We start from the raw sequence: 19,212 nt of genomic DNA, 5'->3' as shown, positions 1-19,212 counted from the left end.
GAAAAATATCAAAATAACAATAGGGGACTCTCTTCCCCCCTCCTCTCTCCCTTCCACTCTGTCTAGAAATCAATCCTCCAGTGAGGATTAATAATAATAACAATAGGGGATTTCATAAAGAGGTCAAAAAGAAAGAGGAGTTAGTAGCAAAGTTTTAGATAGAAACTGAAAAACAGAAGGATAAATGGCAACTGATGTTTAAAAATTAAAAAAAGAATTTTTTTTTATTGATTTCAGAGAGAGAAAGGGAGAGGGAGAGATAGAAACATCAATGATGAGAGAGAATCACTGATCGGCTGCCTCCTGCACGCCCTCTACTGGAGATGGAGCCCAAAAGCCAAGCATGTGCCCTGATGAGGAATCAAACCAGGAATAAAAATTGGTTCACCCGTCTATCCTCAACCACTGAGCCACACCGGTTGGGCAGTGGCAAATGATTTAGCAGTGAAGTGGTAACTACACCAGCAGTGAAGAAAGTTTAGAAGCAACTTGATATGTCTTTGAATTACTGGCATCATGTACAACTGGCGTGTAGGTGGTTACCAACATTAGGAGGATTCTTTGAAGTATTTAGACTCCTCCCATCTCCTCCTTTACTCCGTATATCTGGGCAACTACTCACCTCCAACCCATAGTGTTACTGGAGACTTCTTTGTTGGAAATGGAAAACAGGGGGTCTTCAGCATGAAGGATATTTGGGAACAGTTGTATTGAAAGTAGACAAGTGAACGTTTATTTACTGAGTTGTGGTTTCTTGAACTCTGCCATCCAGATCAGAGCCTGGAAGGCTCTTATCTGGGGAATCTGACTAGTGAGAGAAGACATTTCAGAGTATTAACACCCGGGGTCCCCCAACAAAGCACTTAGCCAGATCACCCCATGTTGAAACCCATAGATGGCAGGTCCCAACTTTGTCTATAGACAATGTAAAGTAAAACTTAAGGAAAAAAAAAAACTATTGATACTTTTACATAAGAGATACTATAATAAAGGATTGCATCTAAGAAAACACACTTGAAAAGTAAAACCCCGAGGGAAGGAATGAAAAATCTAGCAAAAGGGTTTAAAGAGAAATTGAGGAACTCTCCCAGCTAGTAAAGCAAAAGAAAGGAGATGGCATATAGGGGGAAAAGGGGGGGGGGGGAGTGGACTAGAGAATCAGACTGAGGGCTTAAAGATCAGAGAAAATGAAGAGTAAGAAAGGAAGGGGTTGCCAAAACCGGTTTGGCTCGATGGATAGAGCGTCGGCCTGCGGACTGGGGGGTCCCGGGTTCGATTCCGGTCAAGGGCATGTACCTTGGTTGCGGGCACATCCCCAGTGGGAGGTGTGCGGGAGGCGGCTGGTCGATGTTTCTCTCTCATCGATGTTTCTGACTCTCTGTCCCTCTCCCTTTCTCTCTGTAAAAAATCAATAAAAATATATTTAAAAAAAAAAAGAAAGGAAGGGCTGCCCAGCCTGTGTGGCTCAGTGGTTGAGTGTCGACCCATGAACCAAGAGGTTGCTGGTTTGATTCCTGGTCTGGGTGCACGCCCAGGTTGTGGGCTAGATCCCTGGTAGGATGCGTGAAGGAGGCAGCCAATCAGTGATGTTTCTCTTTCATCAATGTTTCTATCGCTCTTTCCCTCTCCCTTCCTCTCTCTAAAAATCAATAAAAAAATAAAGGAAGGACTTGTGCTTCCAGATGAAAAGGGCCCATCCATTGCTCATCATCAAGCCACATCATGAAATATCAGATGCAAAAGCTTCCAGAGAGAAAACAGACGGGATGTGAAGGATCAGCAATTAGAATGGCACTGAGCCTCTTAATAGTAACGCTCCAGACTAGAAGACAGTGGATCATGCCTTCAGCATTTGGGGGGGAAAGTGATTTCCAATCTGGAATTCTGTTCTCCAGCTCTGTAGGGTGAAGGCTAAAATGCAATGACTCAACAAAATAGAACTTATTTTTTTCTTCCAAAAAAAAAGTGGGTAGTTCACTGTGCTCCACAAATCATACAGAGACCGAGGCTAGCAGTACACTCTGTCATCCTTGAGGGTCTTATACTGAAAAGTGTGGTCTGTAGGCCAGCAGCATTAGCATTACCTAGAAGCTTGTTAGAAATGCAGTATCTAAAAACTCTTAGGAAGGAAGACCCAGTGAGCTCTCCCTCCCAGGAACACCCCTGTGCCTCCATTTCCTCCTCCCCTTCCCTAACCCCCCCCACCCCTTAAGAAAAAAAAAAAAAAAAAAAAGAAATGCAGTATCTCAGGCCCCACTGCCACAGACCTACTGAATCTGTGTTTGAAGATCCCCAGGTGATCAGTTTGCATAGTAAAATCTGAGAAACACTTAGGGCATTGCTGTCCTCAATGTCAAACCTGGGTGTCTGCCATCCCTGGGTCGAAGCTGGCAGGGAGGGGGAAGAAAAAATGTAGAGTTATGCCAATCTCAGGTCTGACTAGGAAGTGGCCCATATAATTTCTACTCACATTCCATGGAAAAAAACTTAGTCATATAGTCTCAACCAACTCTGGGATTAGGGAAATCCAGTTTTTACCTAGGTGGCCAGCTATTGTTCTAGTACCGTGTAAGAATAGATTTTAAGCCGAAACCGGTTTGGCTCAGTGGATAGAGCGTCGGCCTGCGGACTGAAGGGTCCCGGGTTCGATTCCGGTCAAGGGCATGTACCTGGGTTGCGGGCATATCCCCAGTGGGAGATGTGCAGGAGGCAGCTGATCGATGTTTCTCTCTCATCGATGTTTCTGACTCTCTATCTCTCTCCCTTCCTCTCTGTAAAAAATCAATAAAATATATTTAAAAAAAAAAAAAAGAATAGATTTTAAGTGATATCTAGACTCTCACAACAGCCAAACTATCAATAATGAAGACAGAATAAAGACACTTTGATAAAGGGTTTCAAATTTTTCTCCCACATACCCTTTCTCAGGAGGTTATTAGAGTTAGACCCAGATTGGAAGGCTCCTAGAGAATTTTTTCAAGGAGATGAGAGGTGAACATCTGTTTTGTTTTGAATGAATTGAGAGGATATATAAACCTTTGGATGAGTATAGGGCAGAATTAGTGATAAATTCAGAGAATAGAAATCACCCCCAGTATTGCCGACAACAATCAAGGCTTAACTACAACAAGACTGCACACAAAGACCACTAGGGGGTGCACCAAGAAAAGATAAAAAAATGCGGAGACAAAGAAACAGGACACAAATGTCAGAAATGGAAGATATAGAGCTCAAAACCACACTTTTAAGGTCTCTCAAGAACTGTCTAGAAGCTGCCGATAAACTTAGTAAGGCCCTCGAAAAGACTGGTGAGACCGCCAATAAATGTAGTGAGATCCTCAAGAAATCTAATGAGACCCTCGATGTTGTGATAAAGAACCAACTAGAAATTAAGCATACACTGACTGAAATAAAGAATATTATACAGACACCCAACAGCAGACCAGAGGAGCGCAAGAATCAAGTCAAAGATTTGAAATGTGAAGAAGCAAAAAACACCCAACTGGAAAAGCAAAAGGAAAAAAAAATCCGAAAATACGAAGATAGTGTAAGGAGCCTCTGGGACAGCTTCAAGCGTACCAACATCAGAATTATAGGGGTGCCAGAAGAAGAGAGAGAGCAAGATATTGAAAACCTATTTGAAGAAATAATGACAGAAAACTTCCCCCACCTGGTGAAAGAAATAGACTTACAGGTCCAGGAAGCGCAGAGTACCCCAAACAAAAGGAATCCAAAGAGGACCACACCAAGACACATCATAATTAAAATGCCAAGAGCAAAAGACAGAGAATCTTAAAAGCAGCAAGAGAAAGAAACTCAATTACCTACAAGGGAATACCCATACGACTGTCAGCTGATTTCTCAACAGAAACTTTGCAGGCTAGAAGGGAATGGCAAGAAATATTCAAAGTGATGAATACCAAGAACCTACAACCAAGATTACTTTATCCAGCAAAGCTATCATTCAGAACTGAAGGTCAGATAAAGAGCTTCACAGATAAGGAAAAGCTAAAGGAGTTCATCACCACCAAACCAGTATTATATGAAATGCTGAAAAGTATCCTTTAAGAAGAAGAGGAAGAAGAAGAAAAAGGTAAAGATACAAATTATGAACAACAAACATGCATCTATCAACAAGTGAATCTAAGAATCAAGTGAATAAATAATCTGGTGATCATAATAGAATCAGGGACATAGAAAGGGAATGGACTGACTATTCTTGGGGGGGAAAGGGGTGTGGGAGATGGGGGAAGAGACTGGACAAAAATCGTGCACCTATGGATGAGGACAGTGGGTGGGGAGTGAAGGCGGAGGGTGGGGCGGGAACTGGGAGGAGGGGAGTTATGGGGGGAAAAAAGAGGAACAAATGTAATAATCTGAACAATAAAGATTTAATTAATAAAAAAAACAAAAAACAAACAAAAAAATTCAGAGAATAATCAAATTTGTAAACGAGATTCAGGGAAAATAAAGTTATGGAAGAAGAGAAAGGCATTAGATCGATATCACATGACAGCTATGAATGACATTACATAAGCTAATAATGAATATTGATCTAGCCCTAACTGATATAATTCTCTTGGGAGTATAGCATGCAGGGGCAGGATGGAAAGTGATCCATGGTGGGGCAGAGGGAAGAAAGGGAGCTCAGTTTTCACTTTACATGGAGGGAAGCCAGTAGATGGTACTTAAAAACAAAAATTAGTGAACGTGTTGTTTAGAGATATGGAGGGAAATACTAAAAGAAACATCTACAGGAGGTGAAAGTAGTTGCATCTGAGAAGGAAATTGGAGGGGGGAAGGGTCGACTCTTTATTGTAATAGACCTTGTAGCCCTACCTGAAGCCTCAAACTATGTGCATATATAACTTTGAAAATAAAAACAATAAAAATGAAAAGAGAGGAAATAGAGATAGATTTTACTGTGAAAGAGAATGAAGCGTGGAGGAGTGTTTTTCCTTTGGTTTCCTTTCTTTCTCCCACCTTTCCTCATCCCTCCCTCCCTTTCTCCCTTCCTTTCTTTAGTAGAAGAGCCTTGCATGGGTTTATTTACCATGGAGGAAGAACCAGTAGGGAGAGGCAGGGGTCGAAGAGAGAGGAATGGGAAGGGAGCAGTGTGAGCACAGGTGGAGGGATTAGCTTTGTACTGGAGAAGGCATCGTAACCTTGGTTGTCTCGGAGAATTGGTTTAGATGTCATTGTTTGTTGGTAGGAGGTAGGAAGTTGAAATCGTTCATCCCTCATCGTTTAACGTCTGTGAAAAACAGAAGGGGAAGTCACTGTGAACATGTGGAAGGTTTGGAAGATTAGTAGGATGGGAGCAGGAGAGGGAGGTGACCAAGGACATGGAGTGAGACAAAGGGTTGTCAGATATTGAGGGCCCAGCGGGGGCTGGAGACCGTAAGTTTGTCCTGGCCCCCAATGTGTATCCAGCACAGTGTGGGTGCACCTAGGACATGTTAAAAAAATATTTGCTTAATGAACGTATAAATATGGTTGTGTGAGTTTTCTCTGGCAGTGCCCAGCAGCCCAGTGTTGGAGTGGAGAAGGGCAGGGTGATGGTCAACAGAGCCAAGGGTGGGGTTTGAGAGCGTGTATTGTGAAAGGGGCAAGAGTTGAGGGTGCTGAGGAGATAGTGGTGGATATGATAATCTTGAACTTAGTCTGGAAAGAAAAGGAAGTGTCAAATTGTGAGGAAACAAAGGGTCAAGAGCTTGTGACAAAAAAAAAAAAGGAAGCCATTAAAAAAGCATGATGAGAATATGCTACATTAAAATTAAAAACTTGCCGAACCGGTTTGGCTCAGTGGATAGAGCGTCGGCCTGCGGACTCAAGGGTCCCGGGTTCGATTCCGGTCAAGGGCATGTACCGTGGTTGCGGGCACGTCCCCACTGGGGGGCGTGCAGGAGGCAGCTGATCGATCTCTCTCATCAATGTTTCTGACTTTCTATCCCTCTCCCTTCTTCTCTGTAAAAAATCAATAAAATATATTTAAAACAAATAAATAAATAAATAAAATTAAAAACTTATGAATCATTAAAAATACCAGAAGTAAAATACTTTGAAACTAGAAGTGGTCACACAACATTATGAATATACTAAATGCCACTGAGCTGTACACTTTAAAATGATTAACTTTAGGTTATATGAATTTGACTTCAATAAAAAGAAAAAAAAAGAACTAGAAACATTAAAAAGATAAAGTGTGAAAAATATTTGCAAAATATATGACAAAGGGCTAATTTCCTTACTACATAAAAGAACTCTTTGGGGCCTGGCCAGCGTGGCTCAGTGGTTCAGCATCGACCTATGAACCAGGAGGTCACGGTTTAATTCCAGTCAGGGCACATGCTTGGGTTGGATTGCAGGCTCAATTCCATGTGGGTGTGCAGAGGCAGCTGATCAATGATTCTCATCATTAATGTTTCTCTCTCCCTCTCTCTTTCTCTCCCCCTTCCTCTTTGAAATCAATAAAAAAATATTTTTTTTAAAAAAAGCTCTTAGAGTACATTAAGAAGATAACATTGTGGATCAGGAGAAAGAAAATACCTACTAAGATGGGCTCCTGGTGGCTAACTGGGCTCAAATTAAAACAAAAACAATCCTGCACTGTATTTCTGCCACCTGAGCCAGCCCTTATAAAGGAGTTCCTGGAATCCTATTTCAACCAATAGAACTGAGGCTTTTCCCATCCAATTGGAGCTGCACAGCTGTACCCTCCTCTCCACCCCCCATCAGCTTCACCAACCAGAGAAGCTCCATTCTGCCCAATAAAGACTGTTTTGTTTTTTTAAGACTGGTTTTTGGACCAATCAAATTGTGAGAAATTGGAGTCCTCATTTGCATGAGAATAGACCAATCAGGGACCATGGCAGAATGTCCCTCTATATAAGTTAGGCCCCCTCTGGCTGCACTGAGAGTACACTTTCCACTGAAGACCGTGTTTCCCTGGCTGGAGCTAAAACATTGAAGATGTCTCCTCCGAGCAGACCAGCACAAAGCAGATCAGTGAGGCCCCAGGGCCACTTCAGGTCATGCTGTTTTCACAGCCCAGCTGTGTCACAATTGAGCTGTTTTGCACTGAATAAAATTTCCCTTTTCACCGCACCCCAGATTGGGGGTTCCTGTTGGCATTGAATTGGCGCCAGTGACCACGGGTTGACATCAACCCAGTAACCAGTAAATCCGGTTCATCCTCACTCCTAAACAAAAAAATGCAAATTGAAACTAGGGCGATGTCACATGTCACCTGTTTGATCGGCAGTGATAAAAAAGATGCTCACCGTCTTTAACCCGCCAACTCTGCTTTATGAATTTGCTCTACAGATATACTTGACATGGGCAGAAGGACATATTTTCAAGGACAATTGCTGTAATATTGTTTGAATTAGCAAGAGCGGACCTCCTCCATGTCTATTGATAGGAAACTGGTAAAAATAAACGACATCTAGGCAATGGGAAGCTATGCAGCTCTTTAAAAGAATGAGGTAGGCCCTATCCGGTTTGGCTCAGTGGATAGAGCGTTGGCCTGCGGACTGAAGGGTCCCGGGTTGAATTCTGATCAAGGGCACGTGCCTTGGTTGCAGGCACATCCCCAGTGGGGGGTGTGCAGGAGGCAGCTGATCGATGTTTCTAACTCTCCCTTCTTCTCTGTAAAAAATCAATAAAATATATTTTAAAAAATTAAAAAAATAAAAGAATGAGGTAGATCTCTGTGTATTGTGAAGGGAATGCTCTCCTAGCTACATTACTAAAGGAAAAAAGGTGTAGAAGAGTGTTCATAGTATGCTACGATCTGTATTTAAAATAAGGAGGAAATATATAGTCATGTATGTATGACTGAGTTTGAATAATATCTTTGGAAGAGTAATCAAAGAACTGGGATAGTGGTTACCTCTGGGAATGAGAAATGGGAGACTGGAATCAGAGGCGGGAGGGTGCCTTCTTTTCACCGTTTACTGTTTGAAAATTTTTAAAAAACCATCCACATGTTTTTATCTTCTTAAAAACATACAAAGCTAAAAGAAAAAAGGCATTGTTTCTCACAATGTGTGCTAATTCAAAATCCCAATTTCATGGATTCTTCCTGGGACTACTGAATTGGAATCTGGGCAGGGAGAGCCTGGGACTCTGTTTTCCTTTTGCATTCCAGAGGATTCTGATTCACCTGAAGTTTGAGATCCATGGGCCCAAAGCTCAGAGGTCGAGGAGCAGGTTCATGGGAGTCAGGGATGTGACAAAGACCAGGGGGTGCAGGGGGTGCTACTGTGGAGAGGTAGGCAAGGTCATTGGCATTTTGGCAGCACTTAAAGCAGTGGTTCTCAACCTTCTGGGCCTTTAAATACAGTTCCTCATGTTGTGACCCAACCATAAAATTATTTTCGTTGCTACTTCGTAACTGTAATGTTGCTACAGTTATGAATCATAATGTAAATATCTGATATGCAGGATGGTCTTAGGCGACCCCTGTGAAAGGGTTGTTCGACTGCCAAAGGGGTCACGACCCACAGGTTGAGAACCGCTGGCTTAAAGCCTGTGGGTAAATAATGACTTAATTAGGTGTTATGAGCTGTAATCGGCTTGTATGGGCTGTCCTATCTGCCTTACCAGCCGCATCTGGAGCTACTTTGCTCGTGGCTCTTGGTTGTAATCCCTCTGGCCTTCCAGTTCCTGAATAAGCTGTTCCTTTTTGCCTTCACTTGTGGTGTTGTCATTGCCTGGAATGTGGACCTCCCCCCTGATGTTTCAGTTCTCTGCTCAAAGGTCACTTCCTCCAGGAAACTCTTCCCCAAGCCCCAGTCTAGGTCAGAGCTCCCTGTCACGTGTTCTTACAGCTCCTGTACTCCTTTGGAGCACAGATATTATAATTAAATAATTAGGGAGTGATTGAATGTTTGGTTAGGTCACTGCTATGTCCCTGTGCTATGCCTAGCACATAATAGGGACTTAAAATCGAGACTATTCATGGGATGAATGAGCCTTAAAGAGGAAAAGGAGAGAAAGTCTGTGCTACAGGAGCGGGACTGGGTGGTGGAGGGAGGAATGTCAGTGGAGTGTTACTCTCTCCAGCTCAGCCTCGGGTTTTGGCCAAGCCTCAGGGAGTCTCTGATGAACATCAGAGTTGGATGCTGCTGCTCGGACTTGCCCACGGCAGCATGACTCTCTGGCTGCCTAAAGCCTTGGCCTCCATGTCCGAATGTAAGTCCCAGGCTTCACAGAGAGTGTGACTTCGGTCTGGCGAGGCTGCCGCTGAGCCCCAGGAAGGGGCTGCTTCAGTAGCCTCAGGAGCAGTGGCAGCGGATGCGCTAGGTCAGAACAGGTCGCCCTGCGGTCACGTGTGGGGGCCGCAACAAGGAAGCGTCTAAGCTTGGTGGCTTTTTCCAAACTGTGCCCTTGAATTCGGACTGCCCAAATTAGGTGTCGATGTTTACCTTGGGACACAGGTACAGCCCAGTCACTCAATAAACAGTACTTGACGGCCTGTGGGCCAGGTGCCATGTGGGTACAGGGGAGAGGTTCGGTCCTCACCCACAAGCTAACAGACTCATGGATGGGCACATTCCTCCAACGCTACAGAGAAAACACGCACCCACATGCCTATTAAAAGGTTTATTCTTTATGCTCAGAAACAAAGAAGTGGCCTTGCCCCTGCCAAGGGTCTCAGCTTGAAGGAATGGGAGGCAGATAGTGACAAGAGGGAATGAGTGTGCAGTTCTTTCTCCCCCCTTTTCCTACTATCACTCCTCTTTTCAGCATCCCCCTCCAAAAATTTTAGGTATGAACACAGCTTGCCACCCACTGGGGGGTTGGGGTAGCACAGCTGTAGTCAAAACATTAATGCCCATGTTCAACAGGAGATGGGTCCAGTGCGTATGGGGGGGTAGGGGGTGGGAAATAGGAGAGGGACGGGGGGAGGGGAGAGGTTGGTTGAGGAAGCTGCTGGAAGGAGGGGAAGGGAAAAGGGGCTGGGACCCACCCCAATGACAGTGGGGATCTTGGTCCTGCCCCTACCTCTCCCAGCACCATCCACTCCCTTCTTCCAACCCCCCTTCCTAGCAGAACTGGTCGTCGCAGTCCTCATCCTTCATCCCCTTCAGCCGAAGCCGGGCAAAGTCCTCAAATACGATGTCATCATCTGTGGCATAGCTTGGTGGTGGAAAGTAGGGGTTGAGGCGGGGGCTTCAGACCCTCTTCTCAACTTCCCACTCTCCGCCCACAGACCGAGGTGTTAGAGCGGCAATGGGACCGGAGATATTTGCAGGAAGGGACAAAAAGGGGCAGGTGATTTGATGACTCAACCATCCTTCCCCCCAAAGAGGAAAAAATGGTGGTGGCGGGGGGAGGGGTAGAAGGTAGATTTGAGTATTATGGGAATCTTTGTCCAAGAGTCAAAGGTAGGAAGGGAGGGGATGAAGGACTTACTTGGTATCAAATTCAATGAGGTTGGTGTCCACAGGGGCATCTGTTTCAGGAGTAGCTGAGCGGAGGAAGAAAGTGGATGGTTGGGTGGGTAGGACCAGCTTTCTCCACTGGCCTGGCTTCAGGTCCTCCCTTTGGGGCTTGGGGTGACATGCTTACCTGACTGAGGTCTGGGGGGGGTGACGTGGTCATGGGGCTTGGGGTGCATAAGAACAAAAGGCAGCTCCACTGAGACATCCCTGGGGAGGGAGGGAGGCAGCATGAAGAGATGATGACAACGCAGAGCTGGAGGAAACCACGTCAAGCCCCACCCTGGGCTGCCCAACACACTCACCCACCGCGGGCCACCACCAGCTTCACCTTGACCCTGTACGACACCAGGATCCCCAGCACCTCCTTGTTGGCACCCTCTTTCACGCTGCAATCGGGGGAAGGAGCTGGATCATGGCCCACAGTCCGGCACATTAGCCCACCCTTAGGGCTCCCATCGGGACCCTGAGCAGGACCACAAACTCACACCAGCCGCAAGGCTCCAGCAGCATAGGCTGTGCTGTCATAGCCAAGGCCTGCACGCCATTCCTCTGCACAGAACCCTCCCGTGGCTGCTCATCTCTCTCCCAATAAAAGCTGAAGTCCTGTGACCTCACAGCCCTGCACTGTCTTGCTCTTCATTAGCCCTCCAACCCCACCTGCTACTCTTGTCCTTGTAGTTCATTCTCACTATGCTGGCCTCTAGGCTTGCTCTGAGTGGTCGTGCAGTGCCCATAGAGGCTGGCAGCGGATTTCTTCAGACACACCGGCTCCGCTCACCTCTGGGTCTGTGTTTGCAGTTTCTGCCTGGAACACTCCCCCTACACGTCCATATCGCCTACTTCCTTTGGGCTCTTACTCAAAATTCACCCGTGGATTATGTCTTCCCTAGCCGCCCTATTCAAAGTTAACACACCCTGCCCCTCTCTCTGCCTTGCTTTTTCTCCTGAACACTGGTCACTAAACATGCTTTATATCTGCTTTGTCTATCCTCCCTCCCCTAGAATGTAAGAGGCCTTTTGTCTCTTTTGTTCACTGATAGAGCCTGGCACCTAGGGCAAAACCTGGCACACGGCTGGTACTGAATGAATATCTATCTCCTGGGCTGCAAGAGAACCCCCCCCCCCCAGAGCCCCCCCTCACATGGTGCTGGAAGCCAGGTTGGTGTCCTCGTGCTTGAGCTTCCCGTCCAGGGCAAGGCCACGCTTCTCCCGGTTGTCACTGAGCAGCGGGGTTACCGTGTACACCTTGCAGAACGTGGAACTGGGAGATACTTGGTCACTGGACAAGAGAACAAGACAATTGGAGTGGCCGGGTTGGGTGAGGGGCAACTCCTAACCCCATCGCTAGCCCCTTCTCTCTCGGCACAAGTCACAAGGGAGTAGGTTTTAGCTCAAGCTGTTCAAGAAAATTAACAGCTCAGAGCGACCTGACTGGAGAGAACGGCCTTGAAAGTGGAGATGGTTTGGGAAGAATTCCACCCCCACCTCACATTCTCCCGGGGCCACTCTTCTCCCTTGAAGGTGGGACCCAGGGCTGTTCTGATACTCACTCTTGTTCGATCTGCGCCACAGGGCACTTGTACTGGGCAGTGCTGAAGAGGCAGATGTCGGCATACTGTCTCACTGTGGGGCGGGCAGGGTCAAGCAGCTCTGCATGGAGCCAAGACTAGCGCCCCACTCCAGACCACAAGATAAGGGCCCAGGCCCGCCCCCCCCCCCCCCCCCCCCGGTCCTCCCTGTAGTAGTGAACACCTGATCTGTATCTCACTCTGGGACCGCTTAAATTCTTTATTTTTTTTAATATTTTTTTTATTGATTTTTTTACAGAGAGGAAGGGAGAGGGATAGAGAGTTAGAAACATCGATGAGAGAGAAACATCGATCAGCTGCCTCCTGCACACTCCCTACTGGGGATGTGCCCGCAACCAAGGTACATGCCCTCGACCGGAATCGAACCTGGGACCCTTGAGTCCGCAGGCTGACGCTCTATCCACTGAGCCAAACCGGTTAGGGCTAAATTCTTTATTTTTAAATATATTTTTGTTGATTTCAGAGAGGAAGGGAGAGATAGAAACATCAATGATGAGAGAGAATCATTGATCGGCTGCCTCCTGCACATCCCCTACCCATAACCCAGGCATGTGCCTAGACTGGGAATCCAACCCTGAACCCCTGGTTCATAGGTCGATGCTGGCCGGGCAGAGCCTAAATTCTTTGAGCCCTGCTGGGTAGAGGCCCCAGGAAGAGGCAGAGAGGAAAGGACCCTTGAGCTGAGATGATGCCAGATCATGTGGGCAACTCCCTCCCCCAAGACCACGTTCCAACCCCCACCTCCTACCAGAGACTTTGATCTTCTTGATAGTCTTGGTGGAGTTGTTGGTGACGTGAACATTGACGCTGAGGGGCTCCCCGTGGTAGTACAGCTTTTGAGGGGAGGGAGGTCAAATTAATTGGTTGTTTTCACTGGTCCCATTATCAGTGTGCCCAGACACAAACACATTGCTTGGCCTCTTCCCTCTAAACCAGGGGTCCTCAAACTTTTTAAACAGGGGGCCGGTTCACTGTCCCTTAGACCGTTGGAGGGCCGGGCCATAGTTTAAAAAAAAAAACTACGAACAAATTCCTATGCACACTGCACATATCTTATTTTGAAATAAAAAAACAAAACAGGAACAAATACAATATTTGTATTTGCATGTGGCCCGCGGGCCGTAGTTTGAGGACCCCTGCCCTAAACCCAAGCCCACAGCAACTCTCCACAGCTAGCTCAGGCAGCCTCCTTTAAAAACGCCACCTCCGCACGTGGCTTCACCCCTCCCCCAGAGTCTGGCCTGCACTGTAGCGCCTGCATCACTCTCTCACACCCCACCTCCTTGTCCAGGGAAGCCTCAAGGTGCAGGGACCGGTCGGACATGAGGAAGTGGCGTGTGGTTTCAGCTGAAGGCTGGGGGCCGGGTTTCTCTGGGGCAAACTGCACCTTTCGGATCACCAGCCGCACAGAGTTCCTGGGGGTGAGGGTTTATCCCTTAGACACCCAAACAGCCACTCCCACCTCCCACAGGGGCTGGGGCTCCTGGGAGCCGGGGTGGAATGGGCAAACCACAGGGGAGGTGGCTTCCCTCACCTTTTATGGCTTTTCTCTTCTAGTGATTTGGCACAGAAGGCTCGGATCTCAAAGTCTACGCCACAGGCCTAGAGGGGGAGGAAAAGTCAGGTCTTGCACAAGGCCCCTGCCATCACCACCACCACCGCTTCCTTCCTTCCTCCTCCCTCAGTCTTGGGCAGGAACTCTTGCCCCATCCTGGTCTGAGGAGCAGAGGGCCTGGCCCTCCCTCATCCTCTGCCTGCTCAAGGCCTGGCACCTGGCAGAGGCCTCATCCTGGCTGTGCAAGGTGAGCCCTTATACCCAGGTACACGCAGGTCAAGAGCAAGAAGCGGGGTCACACATGCGCAGTGGCCATCCCAAACACAGCCATGTCCACTGGGAACAATACTCTACCCTCCATCCCATCCTGGCTTCTCCATAGCCCACCCCCAGCTCATGTGCCTGCTGGACCCTACTCTGCCCCACCAGCCTCAGAACCGTCTCTCCCGTACCTTCCCTGTGTCCTCTGGGCCCGGCTGCAGGGTGACGGAGCAGGGCAGATTCTGGGGTATCTGTGGCAGAGGGAAGGGGAGACTTCAGTTCCCCTGGAAGCCCCCAAGTCTTCCTCCCAATCTCCATTTAAGAGGCTGGAGAAGAAGTCCTGGGGATGAGAAGGAAAAAGGAGAGGCCCAGGAAGAGGCAGAGAGGAAAGGGCCCTGAAGGGAGGTGGGTCTAGGGTCCCTCCTTACTGTTTCCTCCAGATCTGCCCATAACTGGTGCTTCACACCCCAAACACAGTCCCAGACCCCTTGCCCTGCAAAAGGTGGGGGAGGGGGGGCATCCTCACTGTGAAAAAAAAGGGGTGGGCATGCTGGCCCAGCTTCCTCAGCAGCCGGTCCTGCAGGCGGGTGGGGGGCCGGGGCGGGTTGGACGTTGGGGGGAAGGCCTGGTAGGTGGCGATGAACAGGTCTTTGCGGAAGGACAAGCCCAGCACATCCAGGTCTTCACGGCCATAGCGAAAGGCGCAGGTGAGGGTCACAAACACTGGCAAGGGAGGGCAACGTGGTGGTCAGGAGCTCCCCTTCTCCAGTCCTCCCAGGGCCCAGCAGCAGCTGCTTCTCGGCAGCCGAAGACTTGCCTGAATCCTACACCTGGCTTGTGCCTCAGCCCTCCCTCTCTCTGGGGCCCCTCTCAGTGCCAGCCCATTTCACATTCTCCCCCACCTCCCCTTGAGCCCCTAGAGTTGGGGGCCAGTACCTTTGCGGTCCTTCAAGTAGTCAGGGTCCACAAGCACCACACCATCTAGGAAAGGGACATGTGAGCTGATTTCCCGCCAGGACCTCTCCTCTTGGGGGACAAGATGCCCCTTTGCAGGCACACTTACCTACGGGATCCACTTTGTCCAGGTGATCTACAAAGTCCCGCTTGCCCAAGTACACAGTGAGCTGAGGATGGAGAGGGGTCACAGGGAAGATTGGGTAGGAGGGTGGTAGGGCATCAACGCCTTACAAGGGCTTTCCTGCCCCTGGTCTTCCCAGGCTGGGATGTCCAGGGGTTCTGGTTTCCTCCCAGGAAGCTGGAAGGGGAGGTGGTGGGGCCTCGAAAGACCACCCCGCTTTGAGGCTTTTTAGCTCCTCCCTAATATCTTTTCGCACCTCTGCACAGCAATCGGATGTGTGGGCTGTGCGTGTGGGTTTGTGGGTCACAGCCAGAGAGGGGCTCTGGGGTAAATGGGCCATGGCCTGAGGGCTGCAGGCATGGGTTTCTGGCTCCTCCCCCTTGGTCTTGCTTAGAGGCCGGTCCCCACCCAGCCCTGTGGCTGGCTTAGGCGGAGCAGCCTTTGTGGCAAGGGGCTTCTGGAGGGAAGGAAGTTGGCTTTCAGCTGTCACAGGAAGTGGGCAGATAGGGGTTGGGGATCATCGAGGGGCAGGCTGGGCCTTGTTGAGGGCCCCGGGAGGGTCAGGAAGAGAAGCACTGTGGGAGACTCACCTTGCAGTTAGGGCTCGACTTCTTGAAGACCCTAACAAAACAGAAAGGGAAACCCCACTGCCTCCCTCAGACTCAGCAGGGACCCGGATGCCAGGACCTTATCCCTCCCCATCCTCAGCTGCAGAGCTCACCCGGGATTCCTGCCTAGAGGCTTTGGGGCTTTGTCCAGCCCTCCCCCCTCCCACTTTTCCCCAAAAAGGTAACCAGAGGTCCTTAACATTCCCATCTTGGCAGCCCCTCAAAGCTGGTTGTCATGGCAACCCCCCTCCACCCGCACTAGTTCCCCTAGTTCCCCTCCTCCACGCAATGGCCGCAATGGCCGCTGGTTGCCACAGGAACCACCCTGGCTCTTCCCAGAGGACCTCCCCCAAGGGGACCTGAATGGGCAGGTTGCAGTATTGTCTGCAAGAGACCTAACCCTCTTTCCATCTTCTCTGGTCTCCAGCTTCAAAGACAGCTGGAGTCCTTGACAGGCTTCGGCCTTTGCCTTAAAATGGTTTCTACTCTAGGCACTACCTAAGTGTGACCCTACTCCATTAACCTCGAATTCTCCCCATCTCTAATCTCAGCAGCTTAAAAGCCTGTTTCTCTTTCAAGGTCCAGCTCAGGTATCACCTCTTTTAAAAAGGGGATCAAGCCCAGACCCTGGTCCCTCCTTTGGGTTCATGTCATACCTTGTTTATGTGTTATGTGTGGCATGATAGCATGCCAGGGCAGTTAGCTGTGTACTGCCTGCTGCACTAGATAGATGGTGAGCATCAGAGGCCTTATTCCGTTAGGTATCCCCAACACAATGCCAGGCATACGAAATGACGATGATGCTAACATTTACTGCGTGAATACACCCAGCCCTGTTTAAAGCGTTTCATGTGTGTTATCTCATTTAATACTCTTAGTAACCCAACGAAGGAGGTCCCAATATTCCTATTTTATAAATGAGGAAACTGAGGCCCAGGAGCGGTCAAGTATTTTGCCTAAGGTCACGGTGTAAATGGTAGACAAACAGGCGGTCTGACTCCGAGTCCATGCTCTTAGTCACTGAACTATTATACGGCCCTGCCTCTGTAATTGGCATTATGTGTGTTGGGTTGAAAGGGATTCACTTCCCAACTGCTACAACAATCCAGGCCTGGGCTCCACCCACTGCTGGAAGAGTGGGGAAGTGGCTGGCAACTCCAAGGCTCCGGCCACTTGGGGGCTTGTTCTTTGCTGCACCACCTCCCAATCCGCTCTGCCTCAGCGGTGACTTCTGGGAAGGGTCCCCAGATAGGAGAAGCTGAAATCCCACCAGCTGGCCTCTCCTTCCTCCAGCCCCACCACCCATTTCTGCTGTAATCACTTTATTTGCCCCTTCTTCCCAGAAGGCCAAGCTATCCGAAGGCCATAAGGCAGAGGTTAAGGAGGTCCCCTGGGTATCCCCATCCAGTAAAGCAGAGTAAACACTGACATGATGGCCAGCTGGACTGAGCACCCCTCCTCTTGCCCCAACTTGGTCTGACTGTTATGGCACCATCCAGCTCTTCCTCTCCTTTGCTTCTGGTTTTCCTTTGTCCCAGTGTTTCTTCCTATTAGGAGCCCTGGCAGAGAACTGTGACATCTACAATCCGTTGGCCAAGTGGAGTGTCGGTTTGTGGTAATTGCCCTGGAGCAGCTGCAGGGCACCTGCCTTCTGGATCCTAACCCAGCCAACCTCCTGCCAGGCTAGGGAGAAGCAGCGTGTGTACACTGAAGCTGGCCAAGGAGGCGGATTGTGGGGGTGACCATAGAGGGGGGGGCACAGAAGCAGATGCCCCCTCACACTTCCTGCTATTATCTACATTTCCTGTGGCCCAGAATTTGATGGGAGGAATTATGCCAAGTCAGCAATCCCCCTTTGGTCCATCCTTCCCTCTCCCCGAACCACATAACGGAAATCGGGGGCCTCCCTCCTCAGTGACTTCCCCTTTCTCTGGGTTGTTTAACCCCCAAACCAGGACACCAGTCCTTTCTCGGATGATCTCTCCCCAATACTGATTCCACTTGGTGCTCAGAAACCTGGGTTCTCCTACTCTATAGGCGGGGAGTGGTGGGGCTGATATGGCACTGTTTTGCAGAAGAAGTGACAGCCCAGGACCAGGCCCATCTTCCTGATCCCCTCTGGATAAAGCTACACAGCCCCAATCTTTTCCTCTTGCGCCTGCTCCCCAGGGCCTCAGGCACTCGCCCACTGCCCCCTTGGGGGTGTTGGGTCACAACAGGAAGTGGATTGTGCTAGAGATCAAAAACCAGAACTCGGGGTGCCAGTGTAAGGAAGGAGCCTCGATTGCACATAAAACATCCGGGGAGTGGATGGAGTGCCCAGGGCAGATACCGCCTCCCCTCACCCCCGGGAAGAGGGGTAAGGCCCAGACCGGGGAGGATCGCCAAGCGCTCAGCTCTCTTAAAATGAGGCTGTTGCTCCTAGCAACCCTGGGGAAGGCAGAAGTTTGGAAGCTGAGCTACCCGGCCCTCGGGACAGGTGGGGGCAGCCCCACTGCCTGTGGGGTACTGAATAGAAGGCTTCCTAGTGGCTAAGCACGAGTCTATGGGGATCCCCCTTCCGGCATCCAGCTTGCCCATATCCGACCCCTCGGGACCGGCCACCTGCTCTACCCTCCTGCGCCCCGGCATCGCAGCCTGCAAGGGAGAACCGAGTCGCCGGACCCCACATCCCTGCCTGAACCCAGACGCCGGTTTCCTGGGTCCCTTGAGCACTCGCTTTCTGCAAGGGACTCCTCCGGCATGCGTGTACCCCCGCACTACCCCCGAGGACCTAGGCGTGTGGCCCCAGATGGCTGCCCCCCAGGCTCCCGATTCTCTCCCCAGGGTCCCTGTCTGTAGACCGTCCCAGCACCCGCCCGGAGCCGCCGCCCACGTCCCGCTGAGCGGCCCCACCTCCCTTACCTAGTCCCGGGTTTCTCCCCCATGGTGCGCGCACCCGCCGCCCGTCCGGTTCACGGCTCGCTCGCAGCCTCCCAGTCCGCTGCCAGGTCCCTGCTCCTCCCTGCTCCTCCCCACGCCGCTGCGCACGCGCGCCCCAGACTCTTTCTCCGCTTCCCCCTCCCCGCTAGGCCCCCTTTACCCCGCCCCCCCTCCGCCCCCGGATCCTGGGGAACCAGGGCCAGATGCGTCAGCCCGGATCGCGCGCGCTGCCACGCAGCCCGCCCTCTCCTCTCAGACACTCACAGTGATTGGCTCCGCCCCGCCCGCTGGTCCCATCCCTCTCGGGGGGTCCCTCCCAACTCCCAGCTCTTCCCGCCCATTCTCCCCCATCCTTACCCTCCCCGAGGAACTGATTGGGCTCCCTTAGACGGAGGCGCCCGCCTTCCGGGAGAATAGAGCCCTCTGATTGGCTCCCGGCATCCAGAACCCTGCAGGAGTCTCCTCCCCTTTGTTTGCTTTCTCAGTGGCGGTGGGGAACACGGGGTTGGTGGGGCGGTGGAGGCGGTGGGGGCTGCAGAATGAGCTCAAGCGTGGTCTGGGCGGAGGGCGAGGGGATGCACACGTGGCTGAGCGGTTCCAGCCGGGGGATGCGTGCTTTCGGTGCGCACCGCTTACTCCAGTGCTGGCAGCTTTCTGGGCCAGCCCTCCCACTTCTTTATTGTGGTGTGTCAGCTCCCCCTGGTGTCCGTCTTTGATCTTTGCAGGATTACTTTGCCTACTTTCTCGG

At 50.2% G+C, this 19,212-nt stretch overlaps 1 protein-coding gene across 5 annotated transcripts; it reads right to left on the bottom strand.

Moving 5' to 3' along the window:
* Positions 1-4,458: 4,458 nt before the first annotated feature.
* On the bottom strand, positions 4,459-18,595 carry ARRB2 (arrestin beta 2). 5 transcript variants are annotated; one of them, XR_004972935.1, is made up of 15 exons: positions 18,447-18,595; positions 15,525-15,555; positions 14,920-14,980; positions 14,793-14,837; positions 14,383-14,579; positions 14,048-14,107; positions 13,575-13,642; positions 13,320-13,455; positions 12,789-12,873; positions 12,002-12,074; positions 11,593-11,730; positions 10,780-10,837; positions 10,579-10,658; positions 10,423-10,477; positions 4,459-5,254 (listed from the first exon to the last, which is right to left on the bottom strand). XR_004972935.1 is itself a non-coding variant. In XM_036341105.1 (15 exons), the coding sequence occupies exons 1-15, from the start codon at positions 18,467-18,469 to the stop codon at positions 5,248-5,250; spliced, it is 1,143 nt and encodes a 380-aa protein (XP_036196998.1). In that variant the 5' UTR covers positions 18,470-18,595; the 3' UTR covers positions 4,465-5,247. The 5 variants fall into 5 exon arrangements, 3 of the variants coding, with proteins under 3 accessions (XP_036196998.1, XP_036196996.1, XP_036196997.1); XM_036341105.1 differs by having other exon boundaries at positions 4,465-5,254; positions 10,754-10,837; XM_036341103.1 differs by lacking the exon at positions 4,459-5,254 and adding an exon at positions 9,595-10,146 and having other exon boundaries at positions 10,754-10,837; positions 18,447-18,594.
* Between the last annotated feature and the right edge of the window lie 617 nt (positions 18,596-19,212).

This window comes from Myotis myotis, unplaced genomic scaffold (genome assembly GCF_014108235.1).
Source record: "Myotis myotis isolate mMyoMyo1 unplaced genomic scaffold, mMyoMyo1.p scaffold_m19_p_17, whole genome shotgun sequence".
In the NCBI taxonomy this organism is placed as follows: Eukaryota; Metazoa; Chordata; class Mammalia; order Chiroptera; family Vespertilionidae; genus Myotis; species Myotis myotis.
Note: the sequence above shows the minus strand (reverse complement) of the source record. Positions and strands in the feature narration are given on the sequence as shown.